The sequence below is a fragment of the Nelumbo lutea genome, chromosome 2 (genome assembly GCF_056320005.1).
Source record: "Nelumbo lutea isolate HS-2025 chromosome 2, American lotus-T2T, whole genome shotgun sequence".
In the NCBI taxonomy this organism is placed as follows: Eukaryota; Viridiplantae; Streptophyta; class Magnoliopsida; order Proteales; family Nelumbonaceae; genus Nelumbo; species Nelumbo lutea.
Genome location: NC_142685.1, coordinates 5,659,636 through 5,682,868, shown reverse-complemented (window position 1 = coordinate 5,682,868; position 23,233 = coordinate 5,659,636). Strand labels below are relative to the sequence as shown.

General features: G+C 35.3%; 2 protein-coding genes across 6 annotated transcripts; both read left to right on the top strand.

Annotated features, from left to right (window-relative positions):
• Positions 1–202: 202 nt before the first annotated feature.
• On the top strand, positions 203–11,703 carry ELP6 (elongator protein 6). 2 transcript variants are annotated; one of them, XM_088973801.1, is made up of 7 exons: positions 203–486; positions 6,471–6,798; positions 6,997–7,069; positions 7,662–7,873; positions 7,982–8,128; positions 9,768–9,916; positions 11,416–11,703. In XM_088973801.1, exons 2-6 carry the CDS (start codon positions 6,571–6,573, stop codon positions 9,888–9,890), a joined length of 783 nt encoding a protein of 260 aa, XP_088829927.1. In that variant the 5' UTR covers positions 203–486; positions 6,471–6,570; the 3' UTR covers positions 9,891–9,916; positions 11,416–11,703. The 2 variants fall into 2 exon arrangements, with proteins under 2 accessions (XP_088829927.1, XP_088829926.1); XM_088973800.1 differs by lacking the exon at positions 11,416–11,703 and having other exon boundaries at positions 9,768–10,046.
• A 4,650-nt stretch (positions 11,704–16,353) lies between these two features.
• LOC148868264 (WRKY transcription factor 44-like) lies at positions 16,354–21,497 on the top strand. Of its 4 annotated transcripts, none has more exons than XM_088967423.1 (7): positions 16,354–16,586; positions 16,677–16,784; positions 18,553–18,987; positions 19,082–19,210; positions 19,452–20,143; positions 20,505–20,637; positions 21,023–21,497. In XM_088967423.1, the coding sequence occupies exons 3-7, from the start codon at positions 18,769–18,771 to the stop codon at positions 21,041–21,043; spliced, it is 1,194 nt and encodes a 397-aa protein (XP_088823549.1). In that variant the 5' UTR covers positions 16,354–16,586; positions 16,677–16,784; positions 18,553–18,768; the 3' UTR covers positions 21,044–21,497. The 4 variants fall into 4 exon arrangements, with proteins under 4 accessions (XP_088823549.1, XP_088823547.1, XP_088823550.1 ...); XM_088967421.1 differs by having other exon boundaries at positions 20,505–20,663; XM_088967424.1 differs by having other exon boundaries at positions 16,677–16,845.
• The last annotated feature ends 1,736 nt before the right edge of the window (positions 21,498–23,233 follow it).

The following is a 23,233-nucleotide window of genomic DNA, read 5'->3' as shown; positions in this document are numbered from 1 at the left end:
TTATTTTGTTTATTATTTTTAAAATTAAAGTATTATTGAATAATTAATATGTTAGTATTTTATTAAAGTAAAAACAAGTAATATTACACACTTAACTCATGGGAGATGCTCCCAGTGCGCGGCTAATGTGATGTGAGGTTGGTCCTGTGAGACGCGCTATGTGGATTCCGCTCTGTGAGGAGCAAATCCTAATTCGTCTCTCAATCGTCTAAGCCCTAAAATATACTGTCGAACTCGAACTCTAAAGTCTAAAGTGGCTCACCAGTCACCACTCATCACTCACCTCTCCGGACTCCGGTTATTCCTCCGTCATCGCGGAACGGCCCGAACTCAGAAGCCGGCACCATTGTCTCGTCCATTCACTACACGGTCTGCAACTCTGCATCGGCTCTCCGCCTCCCTTCTGTCTCTCCAGTCCTCCTGTCCTCCATCGTTGTTGAACCCAGAATCCCAGATATTGAGACACATGCTCTAGCACGATTTCAGGTGACATCCGAGCTACTGGTTTTATTCGGTTTCCTTTTTTTTTTTTTGCTGTAGAATAAGATGAATTGTAGCCAAGTCGCGCCATATCTGGTTTTCAAACACAGAGACTTCACTCCTTTTTTTTTTCTGCAAAATAGGAGTAGTTTTTAGTTCCTTGACTGAACATAGACTTCAATTCATGATTCAATTAACAGAGACTTCTCCAAACACGGAGTTTTCTTCTTTCGCTCTCCCCTACTAGCCGTCTTGAATGCCGCTTTAGATATGACCCAGGTCTAAGCAATACTCCTTTGACTCCTGGCCAAGTCAATTTCCATTTGCATGTGAACTATTTTAAATGCAAAAATTGCTAACACTGACTCACAGTTAGATTGAAAAAAAAACATTGAATTGCTAATATTCTATTAATTGAGTAAAACCATCAATACTCAATTGGGTAATGATCCTTATCAATACAAGGTGGGAAAACAGCATTGATGTGAACCATAAGATTAAACATATATTCAATCCAGAGGGTCTTCTGCTTGGTGATGGTGAATGATTTGCAGAAATCCAGCATTTTGTATAGGGAAATTCCGTACTTGAACTGATTAGGAAACCATAGTTTAAAAACTAAAAGACGTAAGATGGGTCAGGTCTCAGGTCATAATCATAATTTCAGCATAGAAGACTTCAGGATTAGAAATATAGGATTATAGCAGTATAGGACACCTTAGGCTATGTTTGGGTTGGTAGATAAAAGAGAAACAGAAAAATTGAGGTAAAGTTCTTAACTCACAATTTTTTAGTTATTTTCTATTATACCAAACACAGCAATAAGATTCAGCTGACTAAAATGACTTTCTGATTCTATCTCTTGTAAAAAAAAATCCAAGCTATAAGATTTTGTAAGTGTTCCCACTGGAAATCGTATTAGAAAAGAAGTTGCACGAAACCATATCAAAATGGTTGGTTTCCATGCCAAAATGGTTTCTCAGACCATATTGCAATGGTTAGGTCTGAGATCTTTTCAAAACCGCACCGGGCTGGACGGCGAACACCACCCCTAGCGCCAGCCCACCCATTAATGACCCACAACCCACTAGTGACCATATTAATTTCTTGTCAGTGGGCTGTGGGTAACAACCCACCCTGACCCTCACGCTTACCCACCCACCCACACTGACCTGCTTAGTGATTATCTAAAGCAAGCAATTACATGCAGCCACAAGACTAAAGCAGGTTGGGCTAACTCATTCACCCATGAATCATCAATTAAACAAAACAATATCCAATATGCTTCTATGCTGCCACGTGTCAGAATTTGTCAGGTCAACCCCTTTACTCAGAATACACCAATTTCAGCGAAAAACAAAATTACATCCCATGTCCATGCTGCCATGGTCACAATCAGATTGGGTCAACTCATTTGATCCAGGTTTCCTCTCCAATCTAGGCGGAAGCAAACCAAAATGGGCTTGTTTAGCAAAAAGGATGAACCTGCCCAAAATGGTTGTGGAATCAGATAACAACTATTGTTGTGGGTTTGGTTCAGGTTGCCAGCTGGATGCTGCTCTATCTTTCTTTTCCCTCCATGCCAGTCTTGTTTAATCAGAGCTCCAATTCAGCTCTTTATCCTTTAGATCTCTCATCTCATAGGTGGTAAGAATTTCTAGATTTTCAGCAAAAAACTTAATTCTTTTTTTCTTCCTATTTTATGTTCATACAAGAATGCTCCATTATAGTTGGGACCAGTAGTTGATTTGAGTTGATGTTTGTGCAAGAATGGGAAATCGGCTTACAACAAAACATACCACATGAAGGATTTTTCAGCAAAAAATCTTTTTTTTTTCTTTATTCTTTGTATGAGTGAATTTTGTTGTATGTGATGTATGTCTAACAATAATCTCATAGTGACGAGCTTAACTATCCTAATCTCATGGTGAGGACTAGTAGAGGTGGCAATTAGGGAGGTTTGGGCAGGTTGGGCTTGGGAGCATCAACTCACCAACCCATCAGTGACCCATTTCATGACACTTATAACAGCAATCTTCTCCTAAATATTCCCTCTTACACAGACAGATTTGAAAAATCTTCTACCTTTAAATCTATGATGACAAAGTCAATGTAGTTTGATTTAGAAACCAGCCATTTCAACAATTACTAGAGGATTAAAAATGTAGATTAAGTATACAATGATGCTAGTTTCTTCCTACCTCTCAACATAAACATGTGTATACTAATGTATTTTGGGATGCTGGTCAAATTTATGGGTAAGTAGCAAATCTAAAAGCCAAACTATTGTTGAAGGGGTTCATATGGTTTTGGAATTAGTGTCCATCTGGGAGAGTTCTATGCTGTACTTAGAGTGCTTTAAGGACTTCTCAAATGAATCATTTTTGTCCCTATTTCTTTTTGTTTTTCTTCTTTATACATAGATCTTTATTTTGTTATGATACATGGTACTACAGGTGGATAATGTGGTATTATTTGTTAGTACTAATAAGTGCTCAGCAGTTATTCCGTGAATTTCCTAAAACAAATATATTATCAATAAATTGCCCTGATGTCAATTTGCTTCTTTTTTCCCTCTACTTAAAGTTTATGCCAACTTTTTTATTGGAAAACAAAATACACACACACAAACACAAAAAGAAAAAGATCTGAGAGGAGAAATGGATCACTTCTTTACACGCTTACACCCACTTAATTGTATTACAATTTACATAACCTATCTTATAATTATATTACAAAGCCACATTGAAAATAAAAGCAAAGTTTCCACCATAATCAAGTAATCAACCTGAATGATATATCATGCCCTTCTGTTTAATTTCCTTTTTTGACTACCTTCCAGGCCACCACAACTACTCTTCTTTAAGACCACATTTATAGATGAATCATTTAACAATGTATATGACACTAAATAGAACGGAATGGTGAAACAGAATTCATGTAGCCAAATCCATAGTTGGATAAGGTTTAGACGATGATGATTTATAGATGAATCATCATGAATTGGGCATAGTTTTCAAGGCGCCAAGGTGAGGCTAGGCGACTGGGGGGCGCCTAGGCGATGGATTTTTTATGTTAAAAACATAGATCCTAGGGTAGTTCCCTAGGTACCATAACTATATTTCTTTAATAATATTCATGATTTTCATAAGAAAAGTATAAATTTCATATTAAAGTATAGAAAATCAACATATTCATGAGAAGAAAAGGAAGAAGGAAAATAAAATTCAAAAAATATAGGGGCTGAACCCTTTTTTTTGTTATAGGAAAAGAAGAAAATAAAAAGTATTGGTAGTAGTAGTAGTAGAAGAAGAAGAGATGGAAAGTTTCAAGGAAACTTTGAATTGTAGAGTGGAAAATCTTCCCCTTTCTTATTTGGGCATGCCACTAGGAGGTAACCCAAAAAATTCAAGCTTTTGGGAACCTGTGGTGGAAAAGTGTGAAAAGAAGTTAACTACTTGGAAAATCTGTTACCTATCAAAAGGGGGTAGAGTCACTCTTATTAAGGCCTCCCATGCGAACATGCCTATGTATTTCCTATCAGTTTTCAGATCCCTGCAAGAATCAGATCACAGATCGAGAAAATCCAAAGAGATTTCCTTTGGGAAGGTGGAGGTGTCAAGAAAGGGCATCTAGTTAATTGAAATCAGGTTTGTAAACCAAAAGAGGCTGGAGGATTAGGAATCGGGCATTTAAAAGAGAAAAACAATGCCCTTCTTGGAAAATGGCTGTGGAGATTCCCCACGGAATCAAATTCTTTCTGGGCAACCATCATCACCAGCAAGTATGGGTTAAATGCAAATGGTTGGGACTGGAATCTCCGATCAAACTGATCAGCTCTCTCTAATCCCTGGAAAGGTATTTCTGCTATTCACAACCTCTTTTTTTTTTCACTAGATACAAGGTAGGTAACGGTAATAGAATAAAATTCTGGACGGATTTGTGGTGGAGCAACTCAACATTAGCAGATCTGTATCCCAGGCTCTACAACCTTACTATAAATAAGGGTGCAACCATCTCCTAGTGCCTTCCCATATCCAGCAATGAAAGAAACCTAAACCTGAACTTCAGAAGACCCTTAAGGGATCCGGAGATCAGTGAGCTAACTGAACTCCTTCTTTCTCTTAGTGAAGCCTACATCTTCCCAAATTCCCAAGATTCCCAAGTCTGGAAACCCCACCCTGGAGGTGAGTTCTCGTCCAAGTCTTTCTTCGAAGCTTTGGTTGCAGATACTCGAGACAGTGATTTCCCTCACAAGAAGATCTGGTGCAAGGTTATACCCTCAAGAGTGAGTTTCTTTGTTTGGGAGGCTTGTCTGCAGCGAGTGAACACTTGTGAGTTACTGCATAAGGAAAATCTTGGAAGACTTTATATCTCCCCTCACACCTGTACACTATGCTTATGTGAAGGAGAGACAACAGACCACCTCTTCATACACTGCCAGGTAGCTAGCAGCATCTGGAACTTCTTTCTTCAATTAGTCGGCTTCAGTTGGGTGGCTCCTAAGCATCTGCAGGATTTGATTTCTCAGTGGCAAGGAATAGGTCTGAGCAAGAGAAGTAAGACCTATTGGTTGATAATACTGCATGCTGTTCTTTGGGGAATTTGGGAGGAAAGAAACAATCGACTGTTTGAAATAGGTCCAAATCTAAAGGTGAACTGATCAGCCACATCAACCACTACTTCCTGGTTTCTTCCCCTCCTACCCCACTCTCTACCAAAGCTCCTTTAGTTAGAAGGGAAGGAATCTGGACTCTCAACTTTGATGGAAGTGCTTATGGTAACTCTAGAGCTGCCGGCATTGGAGGAATTGTAAGAGATGAGAATGGCCACACATGTTGGGTTTATAGTGATCCGATTGGGATAGCTAACTCAACAAAGGCAGAAGTGTTAGCAGCTCTAACAAGGATTCACCTAGTCAGCAAAGTGGGTATCCAAAGCTTCTCAATTGAAGGTGACTCAGCCAATACTATAAGATGGTTGGAAGAACAGGAAACTGGACCTTGGAGACTTAGTCACTTCCTATCAGAGGCAAGGGACCTCCTGTCTCCTTTGAATGTTTCTCTAACCTGGATCCCAAGGGAACTAAATGTAATGGCAGATGGTCTAGCAAAATTAGGAGTTATTCTAGAGTCTCTGTACTGTGATTCCTGCCCTCCTGTGTAATTCTCAGGGGTCTCGCCCCTCTTTTGTATTTGTACACACTCTTGTGTACCTCTCCTTTCTTCAATAAAATTGTTAACTTTTCTAAAAAAAAAAGAATATATGGAAGAGGAAAATGTGCTGATTAGATAATTTTTTTAGTTCTTCCTTATTGGTTCAGGTTTTCAAGTCTTTGAGGGTTCAATACAGCATTTATCAATGTTTGTGCTGATCAAACCCTAATAAATAAGAAAATAATAAAAAGAAATTAGTATATAAACACACAAAATGATTATTTTAGTCTAATAATGTCTATTTTATAATTATAATCTCAAAGAAGAATGAATAAAAAAGTATTTTATAGTAGGAAGCAAAAAATGGTTAGGCGATTAGGCGAGGCGAGTCTCAAAGGGCGCCTTGTCGCCTAGGCGTCGCCTTGACAACTATGGAATTGGGTTATTTGATCTAAATTCTATTAGGGTTTTTCTTTTCCAATCAGTCACTGAAAGAAAACCAGGTAAGAATAACCAATCGCAAATAATATGAGAGTTCAACAGGGGCATTTTGTGAAATAGGACATTTTATCGGGCTTTTCAATAGCTAGCACATTTTACCAAACATATATGCAACTTAAGCAAATTGTAAACAAACAAATCTTATGCTATTGCCTATAGTTAAGTGCTCAACCAAAGCACCTTCTTGGAACCCCACCCAGCTTTTATGGTTTATTGTCATTTGGGTCAGTATTTGAACAAACCCAACCAAATCAAAATTGATTCAACTCTGCCCAGCTTTTATGGTTTATTGTCATTTTAAACACTGACAAGTTTCAGTGTTTTCATTTCCAGGAGCAGGAAATTGATGCTTGAGTTCAAAGTTCAAACTTAGAAACCATTAGGCCATTTGTGGAAAACCTCAAATTTGCCATCATCACTGAACAGTAGAAACATGGATAACCATTCAAATCTGCTCGACGAAGCTTTGGGATTTATTAGCAAAGCTAGGGTTTCACCTTCAGGTCGAGTTGTGCTCATTGAGGACAGTGTTGAGACCAGTGGCTCATTTGTTCTTCACCACCTCATGAAACATGCTCTCTCCCTCAACTGCTCTGGTATCGTGCTCTTTGTTGCCCTCGCACAACCATTTTCTCATTATGACCGCATCTTAAGAAAACTTGTAAGATGCTTCGATCTTGGTTCTATCATAATTTTTTTGGGGGGCATATTGTCAAACATATTAATTGTTAACTCATTAGTGGCATAACTTATTTCTTTTTTATGACTTATGTAATAGGATTCATATGCTCTAGAGACACTGAATGATCTTCTCAATTCACGATTCTTGTTAAATTATTCATATGTTTCTTCTAAACAGGGTTGCAACTTGGTTGCACAGAGAGACCATAACAGATTCTTTTTCTTTGACATGCTTAAGCTGGGCTGTCTAGGTGAGGAAACAAAGTAAAATTGATCATTCCTTGGCATCTACATCACATTTTTTATATATTGTTGTAATTCCAATGAATACTAGCAATCATCAACTTTTAATTATCTGCAGATTTTGGTACACAATGTGAAACAACTAATTTATCAAAAAAAAAAAAAAAAACAATGTGAAACAACTAAGTATCAAAGTTGTTGGTCTGAACATAGCACATGGTCCTTCAAGTCGCAGCATAATGAGTACCACCATCAATGGTGTTTGAGCTTGCAACATAAGCAATAAAATAAGCACTTCTGTCTATGTCAGCAATCTTCCAACCCCATAGATTCGTGGAGTTCCACATTTTCTTGTTCTTTAGATGTTCCATCTACGCATGAGAAAACAACTTGTAACCAACTTGGCTTCTTGCAAAATAACCAATCAAGTGAATATTAGCTGAAAAATGGAACTACTTATCTTCCTACATTCATATCCAGCCTTAATTGTCATCTTAGAATAACGTGAATATATTTATTGCATTATTTTTTTGACGGATATATTTATTGCATTAGTTCATTACATAACAGTAATTCTTTTTCCACTGGATTCATGATTAGATGGAGATGGAGGAAAAATCATTGAAGGTCAACTGCTTGAATTGTATGGGAAGATCCAAAAAACTATAGAAACTGATGCATTACCTGATCAAAGCAAGAATCCTATTACAATTATGATAGATGATATATCTCTTATGGAGGTTGCTGCTCATGGTTCTTCAAATCATGTCTTAGACTTTCTGCATTACTGTCACACTCTCACCTTAGGACCTGTAAGACTCATGGACACCTTTCTATTAGTTCTTTGTAGCACTTTAATTTTGTATTGCATCTGATTCCTTTTCATAACTCTATTTTTCTTTACTTTCTTCTTGTATTAGGGCTGCTCACTAGTTGTACTAAATCATGAGGACATTTATTCAAGCTTGACAGGACCTACACTTATTCTGGAAATGGAATATATTGCAGACATTGTGATAAAAGCAGAGCCTCTAGCAACTGGTTTGGCTTCTGATGTGCATGGACAGGTATCACTCTGGTTCATAGTTTTCAAGGCGTCTAGGCAATTCTGGGCCACACTGGGGCGCCTAGTCGCCTAGGCGATGAACAATTATAATATAAAAAAAAAGCTCACTTTTGGCTAGTTTCCTAATTTTATATACCCATTCAGCATGTATGTTAATTGAGGAAATAGCAATTCTCTTTATTAAGAACATTAAATTTCCTCTAAAAATGTGGCAAATCATCACATCTAAAAGATACAAATCTTTTACATATATTAATTTCATTATTTTCAAAAATAATGCTACTATAATAAGTATTTAATAGAGAAAATTCGTATTAATTAGTAGCTAAAGAAGGTTATTAACTTTATATGATAAATATTCAAAATGGAAAGTAAAATAGAAAAAAAAAATAAGGATGGAGTTTCAGTTTTATTTAATTAGAGAGAGAGAATAGAAAAAAGAATATTCTTCTATTCTTTCTTTTCTTTCTTTCTTTTTCTCTTCTCAAAACCCTTTGATCTTTTAAATTTTAATAGTAAAACACTAAAACAAAGTATAGTTGATATATATAGCATATAATAAAATATATTAGCACATGCGTTAATAAGATACAGCAATATAAATGATATTATAAAAGGCACCCACCTTGTCATTTTTGTCACCTAGGCGGGCGCCTAGTTGCTAAAAGTCAAGGCGCTGGGCGCCTAGGTGACGCCTTGACAACTATGCTCTGGTTATTGGTGCCCCATATGTTTTCATCACATCATCTTTGTCTTTTGCTTTCTACAATTTGGAAGAAAAAGCATTTCTTGATCAAGAAATTTGACATCTGATACTGAGTTGCTCTAGTAATTAGTCTAAGAGATATTTACACTGGATCATACAATCAAATCTGAATTTGTTGATCTGAACTATCTGTCATACAACTAAATTTGAATAATTTCGGGAAGGAGGTTCTGTTTGAGGATGTAGAAGGCTTGGGTCTGACGGGGGGAGGAGGGAGTTTTCTTCTGTTTTGTTGCCTTCAAGCTGCAGTGCATCTTACTCAGAGGTTCAAGTTGTGGGTGAAAGGGGAGGGGGATTGCGTAGCTGTGGTTGTTATGTTTTTGGATCCTGGATTTTGTCTGTATGTTAATGTGACAGTTTCAAATTTTGGGTTTTAGTTTTATGTTTCTTTTGGGGTGTTTGGTTTAGTAAGATTTTTGTGGGGTTGATGTGATGAATATGGGTGTAAAGTTTTCAAAGAAAGTGTTTGGGAGATTGTTGGTTCTTAGTTTTATTTGGAGGTGTTCCCTCCACACCTCTCCAGGTTGTAATCGTTTTTTCTTTTTAATGTATTTTCTTTTTACTATAAAAAAAATACAACCAAGTTTTAATTTGTTGATGTGAACTATCTAACTTTTTAATTGTTTGATCAATGAAATATTCTTTTTTATCAATAACCAATGAAACATTCTTTACTGGAGAACCTAAAATCTAAATGACTTGAAATTTGAAAATATGTTTCACTGATTGTCATGCTATGATCAATGAAATATTCTTTCACCCATCACTTCAAGTTGCATCCAACTACAGATTTGCGTTTTTTTAGGGTATTAACATCAACACAAATCTTTCCCTTCAATCTACTAATTCCTATTTTCCTCCTTATATGTTGCAGTTGATGGTTGTGAACAAGAGAATTATTGATGAAAATGGTACTTTGAGAAACAAGTTAAGAAATTTCCATTTCAAGGTCAAGGAAAATAGTGTTGAGTACTTTTATCCTGGTAGCCAGTCTTAATGAAGCTTGACAATTTGAAACCAGAGGTATGAGTGATCTCATTCCTATATATATTTTCTTGATAAGAAAGCTTACACCTATGTAAATGTACATGGTCATAGTATCCGGGGGTTTCCAAGTGCCAAGTAAGGTGAGAACATTTACTGATTTTCTACATATTTATCTTGTTTTCTTTGAACATGTTGAGCAGGTTTTGATCCTTATTACTTGCTCATCTGCATTTCCTTTTCAAATGCCTAGGCAACAAAAGGCATCTTTCTAAAATATGAAGATGTTAAGGAGGTCTACTTCTCAAATTCACGAAGTGATGGAACTAGTAATCCATGATTTTGTGAATCCCAGATATAATCCAGGAACATGATAGAATCCACAAGTATCCACGTTACAATATCCCAATTTCACTCATCTAAACATCCTGACCAACCAACCTTCCTAAAGAATAAGCTCCCTATTTAGATATATTAACTTTTATAAAAAAAAAATATGATTTTTGAACCATCCGAAACTACCACTAGCACCTTCTTCAAAATTACTTTTAGAATATCTGCTTCTCTCTTTCTTATAACTCCATAAATACCTTTCAATCAAAAGTCCTCTCCCCCAAAAAGAACAACCCCAGTTCTTCTGTACTTGCACTTCCTTCTCAACCATTCTGGTTAAACGCTTCTTGTCATATAGGAACTTGTGTCAATACAAAATGGGGTTTGGGTGGGTATTAGTAATTTCAATCTGATGACAAAAAGTAACTCTTGTATGACACAATGTTGCTGGTTAAATTGAGAACTGGGATTAGAACAGAAAGTGAGGGGCATGAAAGGGAGTAGGACAAATGTAAAAGGGTTAATGGAGGTAAAAGTTTGGATGCTACAAATAATAGGTGTAAAAGTCTCTTATATATATGTATCATTTATAAAAAAAAAAAGTCTCTTATATATATATATATATATATGAGGTAATAGAAACATTTTAGGCTATGTTATGAACCCTGTTTGTGATACTGGTTGAAACCAATCCAATTGTTAAAAGCAGGCCTTAGGAGGCTATTTGACAATTTGGCCTACCCCATTAAGTTTCTCAAAGATATACAGTAGTTTAGACAACCAAGAAGCCATTTGGAAACTTATGGGCACCCAAAAGTTTCTTTTTCAACTGATGATGACTGACCTTACCAATCAATGCTTGAAATCCTAGTTAGGAACACTTTAGAAAAGTTAATTTTGCTTCCGCAACGGTTCCTTGTACTACTGAATATTGATGTCGATTAAAACCTGTCCATGGTTAATACTTGATAGTTGAAACAGACGCTGATCAAAATACCAAGAATGACACTCAAGTAAAATCTGTTCAAGGGTATTTTGGTCAATATTGGACATTGTAGTAGGGAGAGTGAAGACTTTGTTGTCTTGGTCATCCATGCTGTTTTGTTTGTTTCCCTTGTTTATCAGTTTATGGGTCAAAATGCCATTCGCTTATTCTACTAAAGGAACTAGAATTCACTTTCTTCAACATAACTTGTGCCTTACAGGAAGGAGAGCCCCCATCCCTGTAAGCAGTGCGGGACTCGACCTTGTCACCCCGAGTTGTGACATTACAATGCATTGGCTAGACAACTTGATGCATGCATTCAACGCATTTCAGTTCAGCAGCTATTTTATGGACTGAAGGACAAATCAATATTTCTACCAAAAATAAAGGACAAATCAATAACCAATTCAGTTCAGCAGCTATTTTATGCACTAAAGGACAAATCAATATTTCTACCAAAAATAAAGGACAAATCAATAACCAATTCAGTTCAGCAGCTATCAAACGACCTTTATGCTATGATGTTTTTTCACTAAAGTATCTGATGATGCTACTCAGGTTGTCTTTTCACAAAGCATCTTGCATCTGCATTTCCAAAGGAGCAATCTATCCCCGAATCCCCCACACACAACGCAGTCCTAATAAAGTAATAATATTCTGTCCTTTAAGCCCCCTCAGGCTCCAGGTTCAACAGGAGTGCTTCTTTGATCGCCCAAGCCTCCGCAGACTCAACTCATTCAACATCAACTTCAGGAACAAGTATTAGTATTGCTGACTCTATTATAACGATGGTCCAAAAAGTACCGCGACCCTGATCACCAATTCACCATTTATGTTCTATGATCTCTCCAGACGGTTTCATTATAATAGAATAGTATACCACCGTTGCCTCTCATCGTCCATATTAAGGTTTTCAAAACAGGACCAGACAGGACCAGTTCCTGGGTTGAACGATCCGACTGTCTGGTTCGAATGGGTTGCCCATTCTGACTTAAAAAATAAAATAAAAAATGGCTAAAATTTGTTGTTTGGGTCAACAGTTTGACAGTTTGGCTGCTCAGTTCAACTGGTCGCTGATCAAATCAATGGTTTTTGCCTAAAAAGTGGCTTTAGTCTTTTAGGGTGAAATGGAATTGGCTGCCTGATGGTTCTTGGGTTTTCCAGTCTGATTTTGAAAACCATGGTCTATATTGCAAATAAGTTGCCCCTTGGTTCTGAGCTCATAAATTGTGAGTTTCACCAGTAGGAATGGCCCAGGCAGGTATGGAGCGATTGGAAGCATGGTTTTGAAAACTGGACCAGATTGGATGCTTGGACCAGTTGACCCAAGAACAGGTCAAGCAATTGGTTCCATATCACCCAAACTGTTGATTTGGTCAGCGACCTATTGAACTGAACAATGGTTTTTGTTCATTTTGAATTTCAATTATTTTTTTTACTTTTAAATCAAAACGGTCCGTCCATTCAAAATATATGGTCAGAGTGGTTGACCATGGAACCGGTGGACAAAATGGTTGTGTGCCCGCTGCCCGGTCTGGTTGATTGGAAGTCACCCGCAAATAAATAAATTTAATATTTAATCCAAGTCCAACCGCTTGTTGATGAAAACTGAAATACTTATACTGCCTTCCAGAGTCCGTCCGGATATCTTACTCACGGGACACCACAGCCATACATCGGAAACATCTTACATATCTCGGTGTGCGGCTGTAGTGTTAATGTGGGTTGGTGTATATCTAGATTTATGGTATGTGTCCTTTTATAGTGGGGTGGGTTGGCTGAGTTCTCTAGCCTCTCCTATTCCCTTTCAAGTTTCAACCTCTCTCTCCACTTAAATGACATTACTAGGCTGCTAGCATGAGTCACATTGTTAAATTAAGCCATACGTAAACAATCTACGTATGTGCTTCGGGTAATGTGCATATATCTTACCGGGGCTTGGCAGGAGTAAAAGGAGTTTTATTGATTTTCTCACTTTATAAATTTGAGAAATTATCTAAAATTTACCCTGAGTTTTCAGCATTTCTCTTTAATTCACCACAACTTTTCAAAATATCTAAAATTCACTGTGTCACTAACTTGACGTTAAATAAACTAACGGGTGTTAACATATTATCATTTTAACCTTCATAGAAAAATATAAAATATATACATATATTTTAATAATTAGACATGAAAAAAGAAAAAAAAGTTCAAAAAAATATTTTCAATTATAAAATACATAAAAATACAAAAATTTTAAAAAATTATAAAAATTGCAAACAAAATAAAACATTATTTTCAAATTATAAAAACTATAGAAATAGAAAAAAATAAAATTAAAAATTATAGAAAAACCACCAAAAATTATAGAAAAACACAGAAATTGCAAATAAATAACAAAAAATACAGGAAATTTTATAGATTGTATGAAATAGAAAAATGTAAAAAAAAAAAGAAATTATAAAAAAAAAACATTGGAAATTATAACCAATGATCAAAGTATCAGTATGGGGTATCATATCGGACACCTTGGATACGGATAGGCTTGAAAATGCACGGATACAAATGAAAGATATGAAAACACATGGATACGCTATGAAAATAGATGCAAATTTTATAAATACATCAATTACACTAGCTTTAAGGTCAAAATAGCCACAAATAAGATATAAATATATAAGAAATGTATATTTTAATAGTATATATAAACAAATATATTACAATTAATATTATAGAATGCATGGATATTATACAACTTTATTGATAATCCATGAATTAGGAGTCTATGACTCATATTATATAAATCTTTACAAATTAATGCTTGCATAAAATCATTATTATGTTATATTCTATTTAATTCCAATACAAAAGCAAAAGTTATTATATTTCAATTACTATATCAATTATTTTATATTTTAATATTTTTACTTTTCAACATTAACAGAAAAATGTCAACCAAATATTACATTTTGAAATGTTTGATAGACAATATATTTATTTTTCTAAATAATAAATATGTTATTATAAAATGTAAATCAAAATATCAACTGATAATTTATAAAGTATATAATGTTAACTTAAAATATTTCATATCTATATATTAAAATTTTTAAAAGCCTATAATATTGAAAATTCATAATTTTTAATTACTAAAATGATTATTCCACTATTAACACTTTTATTTCAATAAATTTTCTGAAATAATAAATTATTTTTATAAAAATTTAAATTAGTGTATTTAATAGATTCAATATAATATTCTATGCTTTAATATTTTGTAAACAAAATTTTTATTTTTATAAATAATAAATATGTTTTTATTTAGTGTAAATTTAACTATCAATTAATAATTTATAAAAATATATTTAAAATGGTATAATATATGAATTTTAAGTACTAAAGTAATTATTTTATTATTAATATTTTTATTTATATAACTTTATTAAGTAAAAAACAATTTTGATACAAATACAAAATTGATAGATTATTTATTTTATTTATATTTATAAATAGTAACTTTTAATATTATTCTATTTAATTTTAAGTTACTGTTGAATATATAGATATGGCATTTATTCAGATTGTATGTTTACAGTAAAGATAAGAAAAATTATTGTATTTCATTTATCATTACAAAGTAAAAGGTGGCTTAGTGGCTTAAATCGCTAATCATCCTAAGTCACAAATAAGGCTTGTGTTCTAATCATGCCAGATGCAATATTTTTTAGGATAGAAGTTGCGCACATATTTGTGTACTGCACATAGATTGATATGATGCGATACACACTAATATTGTATTTAATCTTTGATTATAACAAAACACTAAAAATGCAAAAAAAAAAAAAAAAAACATAAAAACTTAAAAAGGCCCTTTTCCTCTAACTCGCTATGCAATGGTAAAATTCCAGCCCCCCTACTACTAGCCCTCTCTCCCCTATAATCCACATCATGCCCATGAATTTGGCATCAATTCATGGTCAGGATGCATTCTCCCTATACTTTGGGGCTATAAAATTCTAATATGGACTGATTGATCATTCTCCCTAAAATTTATAATTTATGAACTATAATAAATCATAAAATTTTTAATAAAATAAATTAAGCACACATGTATAATCCGATCGTATCCGGACCATCCGGGTTTAAAAAAATAAAGAATGTGTTCAAAGTAGGTTGAGCTACCAGTCTAAGGGTGGAGTAGTCGCAAAAACACTAGAGGATGTCAAAGAGGGAGAGAATCAGCATCCCCCCACGTGATCGACGTCACCTCAATTAACTCATTTACCTCCCAAGTCTCAACCAACTTTCCAAGTCCCCCCACCTAATTCTTTAAAATTATTAGCAACAAGACAAACCCTCACCACAGTCCACAGTCCACAGTCGGAGGTATTTCTCCATCAATTCAAAAATAATTTTATAAAATATTTCCGCTTTCTATATTCCAAGTAGGAGGGAGGGGTTCGAGTATGATTAAAAATTGTAACCACTCAACCGTAAAAGTGCTAACCAACCAATCAGGTGGTTTTTTTTAGAATTTCTATTGACCAAAGGCTTCTTGATATCACAACGAGATTCTCTCTAAGCAAAAATTCTGTGTTACATGTGAAAGTATGGGAATCCCGCTGTACATTGCAAATATCTCTCCACCGTCCCCATAAATTAAATATATTTATGTATGAGAGGTCTTTTCAATATGCTGCCTGCTTGATGCAAAATGAGAAGAATTTTTACTTACAAGATATCTCACATATATCGGGTCGGGCTGGAAATTGCCTAAATGAAATCCAAAATCCCCTGAATGGCTGCTAGAAACGTGAGTTGAGAATGAGTTTCTGGATTGGGCCATGATTGGTTTGCACTCTGCAGGCAGCATGGCCCTATCCGACCCGACCCGACCCGACCCGACCCGGTAATAAATTCTTATCTATTTAAATTCGTTGATAATTCGGATTCGGATCGCCTCTTATTTATCACTTGATAACTCTGTTGTCTATTTTGAGATTTTTGTAGACATAAATAAATTGTTTCATTTAATTTCTATTTGATTACTTGATTTAACAGCAAAATTACCATTGTACCCAGCGCCCGAGTCTTTTGACCTAGCAGAATACGAGGTTTTAATTGTAACTTCAACAAAAATCTAGCAGTCAAAAGTCTCGAAGACACATACGAGAACGAGATAATTAGTTGTCTGTGGTCGTCCAAAAAGAGCCAAATGCATGCTCCGATGATCCCGTCGCAGATTCCTGGTTTTCTGAAACTTTCGTTAGATTTTTAATTTATATCGATAATCGAGCAACGCCGTTCCAGAAAAGAAAGAAAAAACATTGGCAAGATATAAAAGGAGTCTTTTCGATTCCCTCATTTTCCTCTTCTCTCTCTGCAGAAGGCAAAAAGCTAGAACCAGAGGTATATCCTCTACATGTTCTCAACTTCATCACTTCAACCTTTTACTCCAAATCTCATCTCTTATACACTCTCTTCTTTCTTTCTTTTTAGTTTTTCCTGGTGCCATTGTGTTTTCTTTTTCGCTTAGAAAAGCGTACTACTTTGTAAATTGGAGGGACATCATCACCGAGCAAACCCACGTACAATTTCCAATTTAAGGTACTGTCTTCCCAAGCAAAAGCGATCAAATCTCAGTCTGCCGTTTTCGCAATCTTAGCTGGTGAGCGTATGTTCATATCGATTAGACTTGTGGGAGGATTTTCTTTTTCAAATTCTATAGCCTTTTTTTATAATGTCTTTCTTTACCTTCTTGGTCATTGTAACGCAGAAGGTCCAGAAGATATGAAATGAGTAGCAAACCAAGTTTATTGCTATTATGTTATCTTTTGTTTGGACAACAGATTTTTATTGTCTGCACCAGTTGAGTCGTGAGTGTATTTACTTAGGTCGAATGCAGCTTGTAAAAGTTCCAATTTTTGTATCTGGTATCTAAGATCTTTTTTTTTCTCCAATTCTGGTGTTACTGTTATTATTTGTATTTATGTGCTTCCTCTTATTCTTATAGCTAGATGGATATGAGGTCCTAAATACCATAAGAAAAGTATTTAGTTTCGATTTTTTCAAGTGGTCGTTCGAAGGCTAGTGTATTTTCTGTTGTATACTTGTATCTACTGATTGGTGCAGAATCATCGGGGAATCCATTTAACCCTATTTATTTGAAGGTTTTGTGTGTGTGTGTGTGTGTATCAAACCTGGGATTAATAAATTTAAAATCTTTACTATATTTTGGCCAACAAGCAGCTGATATATTCTTTTAGTTGTGAACGAGGATATCAGATACTCGAACATCATTGTCTGGTTAAGTGCCAGTATATTGCTTCTTTCATTATTTAAGCAAACCAGAGGAGGGGCTTACGGGTTTAATCAACAAATAGGCTGGTCTCTGCAGTCTTGTTTGTAGGATTCTGGTAACCCTAGTTTCTCTGCATTACTTGATCTAAGAAAACGAGAATTTAAGCATGGCATCTGGATTAAATAGAAACGAGAATGGAAACGTTATCCCAGTCTCCCCCCTTGCACCACAATACACAGACCTATCAATCCATCTCCCAGCTTCTTTCCATCAGAAAAGAACACAGGTCTGTCAACCTCTCCAGTTTCATCCAGCTAGAATACCAGCAAGAGAGTTGGCAGAGCTTGTAAGCCATCTAAATGAGGTGTTGATTTTGGAAGCCAAAGTCTCTTGTAAGGCATCTGTTTTGTCTCTTATCCATCCGTCACTGAATTAGAAGTCTTCTTTCCACTTCATCTCTCTTGAGATCAACTGTGCACATCAAAATGAAGCCCTCAAAGGCTCAAATAACAGCTAGAACCTTTACACATATGATAGTTGGGCTTATGCATCTTCACATGATCCTCCTCCTTTTTGAGTGTACAAGGAACTCATCTACAAATAGGACCAAGATGTTGGAGGAAGGTTTCCATCAAGATCCAAATAGATGCATTAAGTGCTCCCAAATCTTTCTAGTATTATAATTAGTTATTAATGAACTCTCCACTTTCGTTACACATATTATGGTGGTCCATTTCACTCTTCTCCACTTCTATAATGAAATAAAGGGGATCTATTCCATTTCCATAACCCTATACAACTCATTTTCAGTACTGTAACCATTGCAACATACATCAGACAACTTTAGGGAAGGAAGAAGGATAATGCATAAACTATAAAAGCTGATCTCCAATACTCAATTTCAGATATGTTTGCTTGTTCCACATAACTGGGATCAGGAGCAAAACTTCTTGTTCCCCCGCTCCACCTTATCCCCAAAGAAGAGGATATAAATATTTTTTTAGCAATGCTCCTTTTAATTCTGTCATTTCAATATTCTTTTCTTCCCCAGAGTCTAACATCACTTTTTTGCAGGCTTTGAGGAGACACTTTTGATCTCAGAATTGTTAGAGCAAGCAGAGCCAGAATCAACTTCCTGAGCAGCTATACCAATTTGTTATTATTAAGTTCCTCTGTGCATAGAAAATATTCTCCATGTGATCCCATAACATGTGAATCCAGAGTAGTTTCTTGCTGATTTCCCCCCAAAAAAATGTCGGTTAGGTTGTATTCCATTTTCAAGACCTGAAAATGGAAGTTAAAGATCCGGAGAGGATGGTTATAGCTAAACCTGTTGCTTCAAGACCTTCTTGTTCCAGTTTCAGGTCCTTCTCAGAGCTTCTTGCAGGTGCAAATAATGCCTCACCCCCTGGTGCATATACTGAAACAGTAGTTGCTGCCATTAGACCCAAGACAGTGAGATTCAAGCCAGTGGCAAATCATGATCCGGATGGGATGATTTCATCCCAGGTGGGCATTTTAGTTTATGGTCTTTGTTTTTGGATGTTGTTTTGTATCAAGAACAGCTTCATTATGTTTTTCTTTTGCCTTTGTCCCATGTTAGGGTGAGATATCTGGAACGGCAGCTTATTCATCTGAAAAGGTCTCAAAACCAGACTGCAAATCTACTGTAGTATACAAACCCTTGACAAAATTTGTTTCAAGGAAAACTGCCTCTCTGTTGGCAAATTTGGTCAGTATGCTATTTATTAGGCACTTGATTTTCCTATAGAGTTGGTTTGAATTAGTCCTTTACTTGAGATTTGTTTTAAGTTTATTTTATTTATAATTTTATACAAAATACTCCTGAAACAATACTATTCAGTAATATATTAATCACTCATTCTTTGAACCCTCCCTCCTACCATCATAAAGCAAAAAATGGAAATTCCCCTCCCCTGCTGCCTTTAACAAATGACTTTTTTTCTTGGCAGGGAAATTTTGGTATTAGTCACCAACAAACCCTAGTTCAACATGGAGACAAAACCAAGCAGCCTTCACAAAACCATCTTACCTCAAATCCTAATGGGAAATTGCCACCTGAGTTGGAAAAACAGATAATTGAGCCCTCAAAGATGGCTACACAGAGCTTGGAAGAGTGTCAGAGGGCTGTACCTGCTACAACTAGTGGGGACCGGCCTTCTTATGATGGGTATAATTGGAGAAAGTATGGGCAAAAGCAAGTGAAAGGTAGCGAGTACCCAAGAAGTTATTACAAGTGTACACACCCAAATTGCGCTGTGAAGAAGAAGGTTGAGAGATCATTTGACGGACAGATTGCAGAAGTTGTATACAAGGGTGAACATAATCATCCAAAGCCTCAACCTCCTAAAGGCCACTCATCAGGGGCACAAGGGAAAGAATTTGTTTCTGATGGGATTGGCCAAGACACTAGCTGTCATTACACCCATAATGAAAGGACAGGAGGGTCTGAAGAAAAAGTTGAAAACCAGAATCAAGTGGGATTCCCAGTTCATCTTACTTGCCCTGGAAAATCTATAACCACCTGTGATCCTGGTAATAGTGGTCATGAGACTTCTGATAATTCTTGTGGTCTTAGTGGGGGTTGCGAGGAAGGAAGCAAAGGAATGGGTGCAGTGGACAATGAACTAAGATGTAAGCGAAGGTAATAACATCCAAATTTCAAACCACTGGAACAGTAGTGAAGTTTTTCCTGTTTCTTTTGATCTCTGCAAGAATACCATATAATAATTTCGAAGAAATGATTCACAGTGTTGTTTGTAAGTCCAATATTGTTACCTTGCATCAAATTCTTGCTTGTGAAGCCCAAGTGTCTTAGTCTTGTTAAAAGGTTAAGATATTGCGTTAAAAACATAAAAAGTTAATTTGTTGGTTTTATCTTTTATGGCAATTCATTAATGTCATAATTGTATCTCTCCCGTTACTGATTATGCAGGGGATATCTATCTTCCTCAATTTGGAAGATGAGTCTCATTACTGATATTGATTTTTCTCTCTTCCTGCAGGAAGACTGAATCCCAATCCAATGAAGTAGGTATATCAGGGGGAAGTGCACAAGATCCTCATGTTCTGGTCCAAAATTCCACAGATTCTGATATCTTAGGTGATGGTTTTCGCTGGAGAAAATATGGGCAAAAGGTTGTGAAGGGAAATCCATATCCTAGGTTGATACTTTGACCTTTTGTTTGCTTAAAATGTTTATTCACTATGGGCTTGCCTTCTTATTTGGGGGTTGCATATTCTAGGCTGACAAAGTTCAATCCTACCAACTGATTAAGAAAGAAGTTTTAGTCCTTCCCATGATATGTGATATTCCTGCCATCCTAAGTACTTAAACAAGTGGGTGGATTTAAACATGACAATTTGTGCAAAAAATACTATTTTATGGTTGCATGCAGTTTTTGAGTTTCTTGTCACCAAAATTATGCTTGCTTTGCTGCTTTTACTGCTTCGTCTGAGTTGCATGGACAATGTGCTGTGCTACCTAATCCACTAATACTTTGCTGACATCTCGGTCTTGCAGAAGTTACTACAGATGCACTAGTCTCAAATGCAATGCACGCAAGTATGCTGAAAGGGCATCGGATGATCCAAAAGCTTTTATCACCACATATGAGGGAAAACATAACCATGCCATGCCTATCACCAGGAATCTGAATTCAGCAGTTTCTGACCTGGATCTATTGCCTTCTACTAACAAAAAGCCATGATTTATTCAGAAAAATGATATAAATTAGCACTCAGTGATCTAACTTGCAAGGTCATATAATGAAGTATATGAAGGCATAAAAAATTAAGGTTTTCATACAACATGGCTTTCTTATGTATGTTGAATAAATGTCTCCATCCATATGTTCACCATATATCCTGTTTTATTCAGTATCATAATATATTTGTTATTTTATATTTTCTTTTTTTTTTCCTCTCTTTAATGCAGTCAGATTTGTTTGAATGGTAAATTCATCAAATCAATGAAATATTTTTGCTGAATGCCCCTATACTTGTTTTGGCACCTTACTACTAAGCTTATTGGATGTATTTAATATTTACTGGTTTCCAGTTCCCTCTACCTGGAATGCCTTGCAAATCCTCAAAACATATAATATATGCACTTCATGTCCATGTGAAAGAGTTCTATAGTTGCTTGATTGCTTCTGCTTCTGCATAGCCAACTGCTTTACTTAGAAGGGGGTAAATGGCACTGTTGGAATTGTTAGGTTCTGCAACAAAGTTGTTTCCTTCCAAGTTCCAACGTCAAGGGTCGGGTGGCCTGCATTAACAGTGATCCTGCACTTTTATCTGGTGAATTAGTTGATGGCAGCAGTGAAAAATTTTATTCTCAGTTCTTTAATCGGTGATTGACATAATTTCACTGTTATGATAATCTTGAATCTAGATATGTTTTGAGGGTTTCAGACGTAATCTTCTAACATTCTCTCTCTATTTTCTTTAAGCTTGTTTCATTTCCTTTTGCCAAATGTTTGTAAAAATGACTAATTTGAGATTTAGAGTCATCGTCAAGCTCTACTAGTCAATGAGAAGGGGAAAACGCCTAGACCTAGAGGGCTGAGCTTAAATAAGAGAATTTGCAAGATAAACTGAAAACTGGAATACAGAGTAGGGTTTTTTTTTTTTTTTTTCTCGTTGTCTTTTCATTTATTTTGTTAAATGGGTTGACAATTGATTCGGGGTGACATCCATCATTTAGCAAGAATCGTTTTTGGATCAGGAACAAGGATTTTGTCCTTGTCCCGATTCCACATCTCCCACGTTGGTAATTGATGGCATGAATAATTTTGTCTAGGTGAAAGCTATTTCAGCGTATGAGAAGATGAGTTGTGCAATCTGTATTGTCTAATAGAAGGAAGACTGTCTTCTATACTAGCCACATGTTCAATTCTTTTCTACGTTAGTTTATGAGGTTTTAAATATCGATAGAGCATTCGGTTTATTTGGTTAAAAATTGAATTGAATAAATCAAAATAAAATAATGAAAATTGAATCAAAATTGAATTATAAAAAAAAACTGAAATTTTTGGTTCGGTTTTTAATTAAAACTAAATTTAATTAATATACATAAAACATTATATATTACAACCTATAATATATATTATATATTATAATATATTATGAAACTGAATTTCATTATAGTACATTATTTATAATATATAGCATATTATATATTATATATTACATGTTGTATACTGAAATTTGGTTTTCTGAAAATCAAAATTAAAAACTGAAATTCTTAAAAATCAAATTAACTGAACCGAATTAATCAAAAATTGAAAAAAAAAAAACTCAAATTTTTTATTTGGTTTTTCGGTTTTAACCAAATAATGCTCACCCCTAGATACACCCAATACACATGAATATGCATATTTATTGTTTCAGGTGACAAAAAAACCTTATTTTTTTCTCATATTTTTACAGAGGGGTCATTTTTATGTTATTTAATTATTAAAAAAAGTTTCTGAAAATACCTAAACATAAGCATATCAGTTAACAAAATATACGATACAATACGCTGTATCAAAAATTTGAACCTTTGAATATATTGGATTTTTTTCCCTCTGGTGTCATTTAAAATTTTAATAAAGAGTCTATTCGTTGCATGTAAAAGGGAGGAAAGCGAATTATTTCTAGACAAAATGCTATTTCCTGGTATTATATAAATAATGGCCATGGAAAAACTCCAAAATTGAGTAGTAGCTGAAGGAAAATGGCATTCCTA

What these genes read in the sequence shown, in the direction of transcription:
- ELP6 (XM_088973801.1), top strand. Translation starts at nt 6,571, where the DNA reads ATGGATAACCATTCAAATCTGCTCGACGAAGCTTTGGGATTTATTAGC. An exon ending in GCTTAAGCTGGGCTGTCTAG is followed by an intron (nt 7,070 to 7,661) that starts GTGAGGAAACAA and finishes ATTCATGATTAG; the next exon opens with ATGGAGATGGAGGAAAAATC. An exon ending in CTTCTGATGTGCATGGACAG is followed by an intron (nt 8,129 to 9,767) that starts GTATCACTCTGG and finishes TATATGTTGCAG; the next exon opens with TTGATGGTTGTGAACAAGAG.
- LOC148868264 (XM_088967421.1), top strand. Translation starts at nt 18,769, where the DNA reads ATGGAAGTTAAAGATCCGGAGAGGATGGTTATAGCTAAACCTGTTGCT. An exon ending in ATGGGATGATTTCATCCCAG is followed by an intron (nt 18,988 to 19,081) that starts GTGGGCATTTTA and finishes GTCCCATGTTAG; the next exon opens with GGTGAGATATCTGGAACGGC. An exon ending in GAACTAAGATGTAAGCGAAG is followed by an intron (nt 20,144 to 20,504) that starts GTAATAACATCC and finishes CTCTTCCTGCAG; the next exon opens with GAAGACTGAATCCCAATCCA.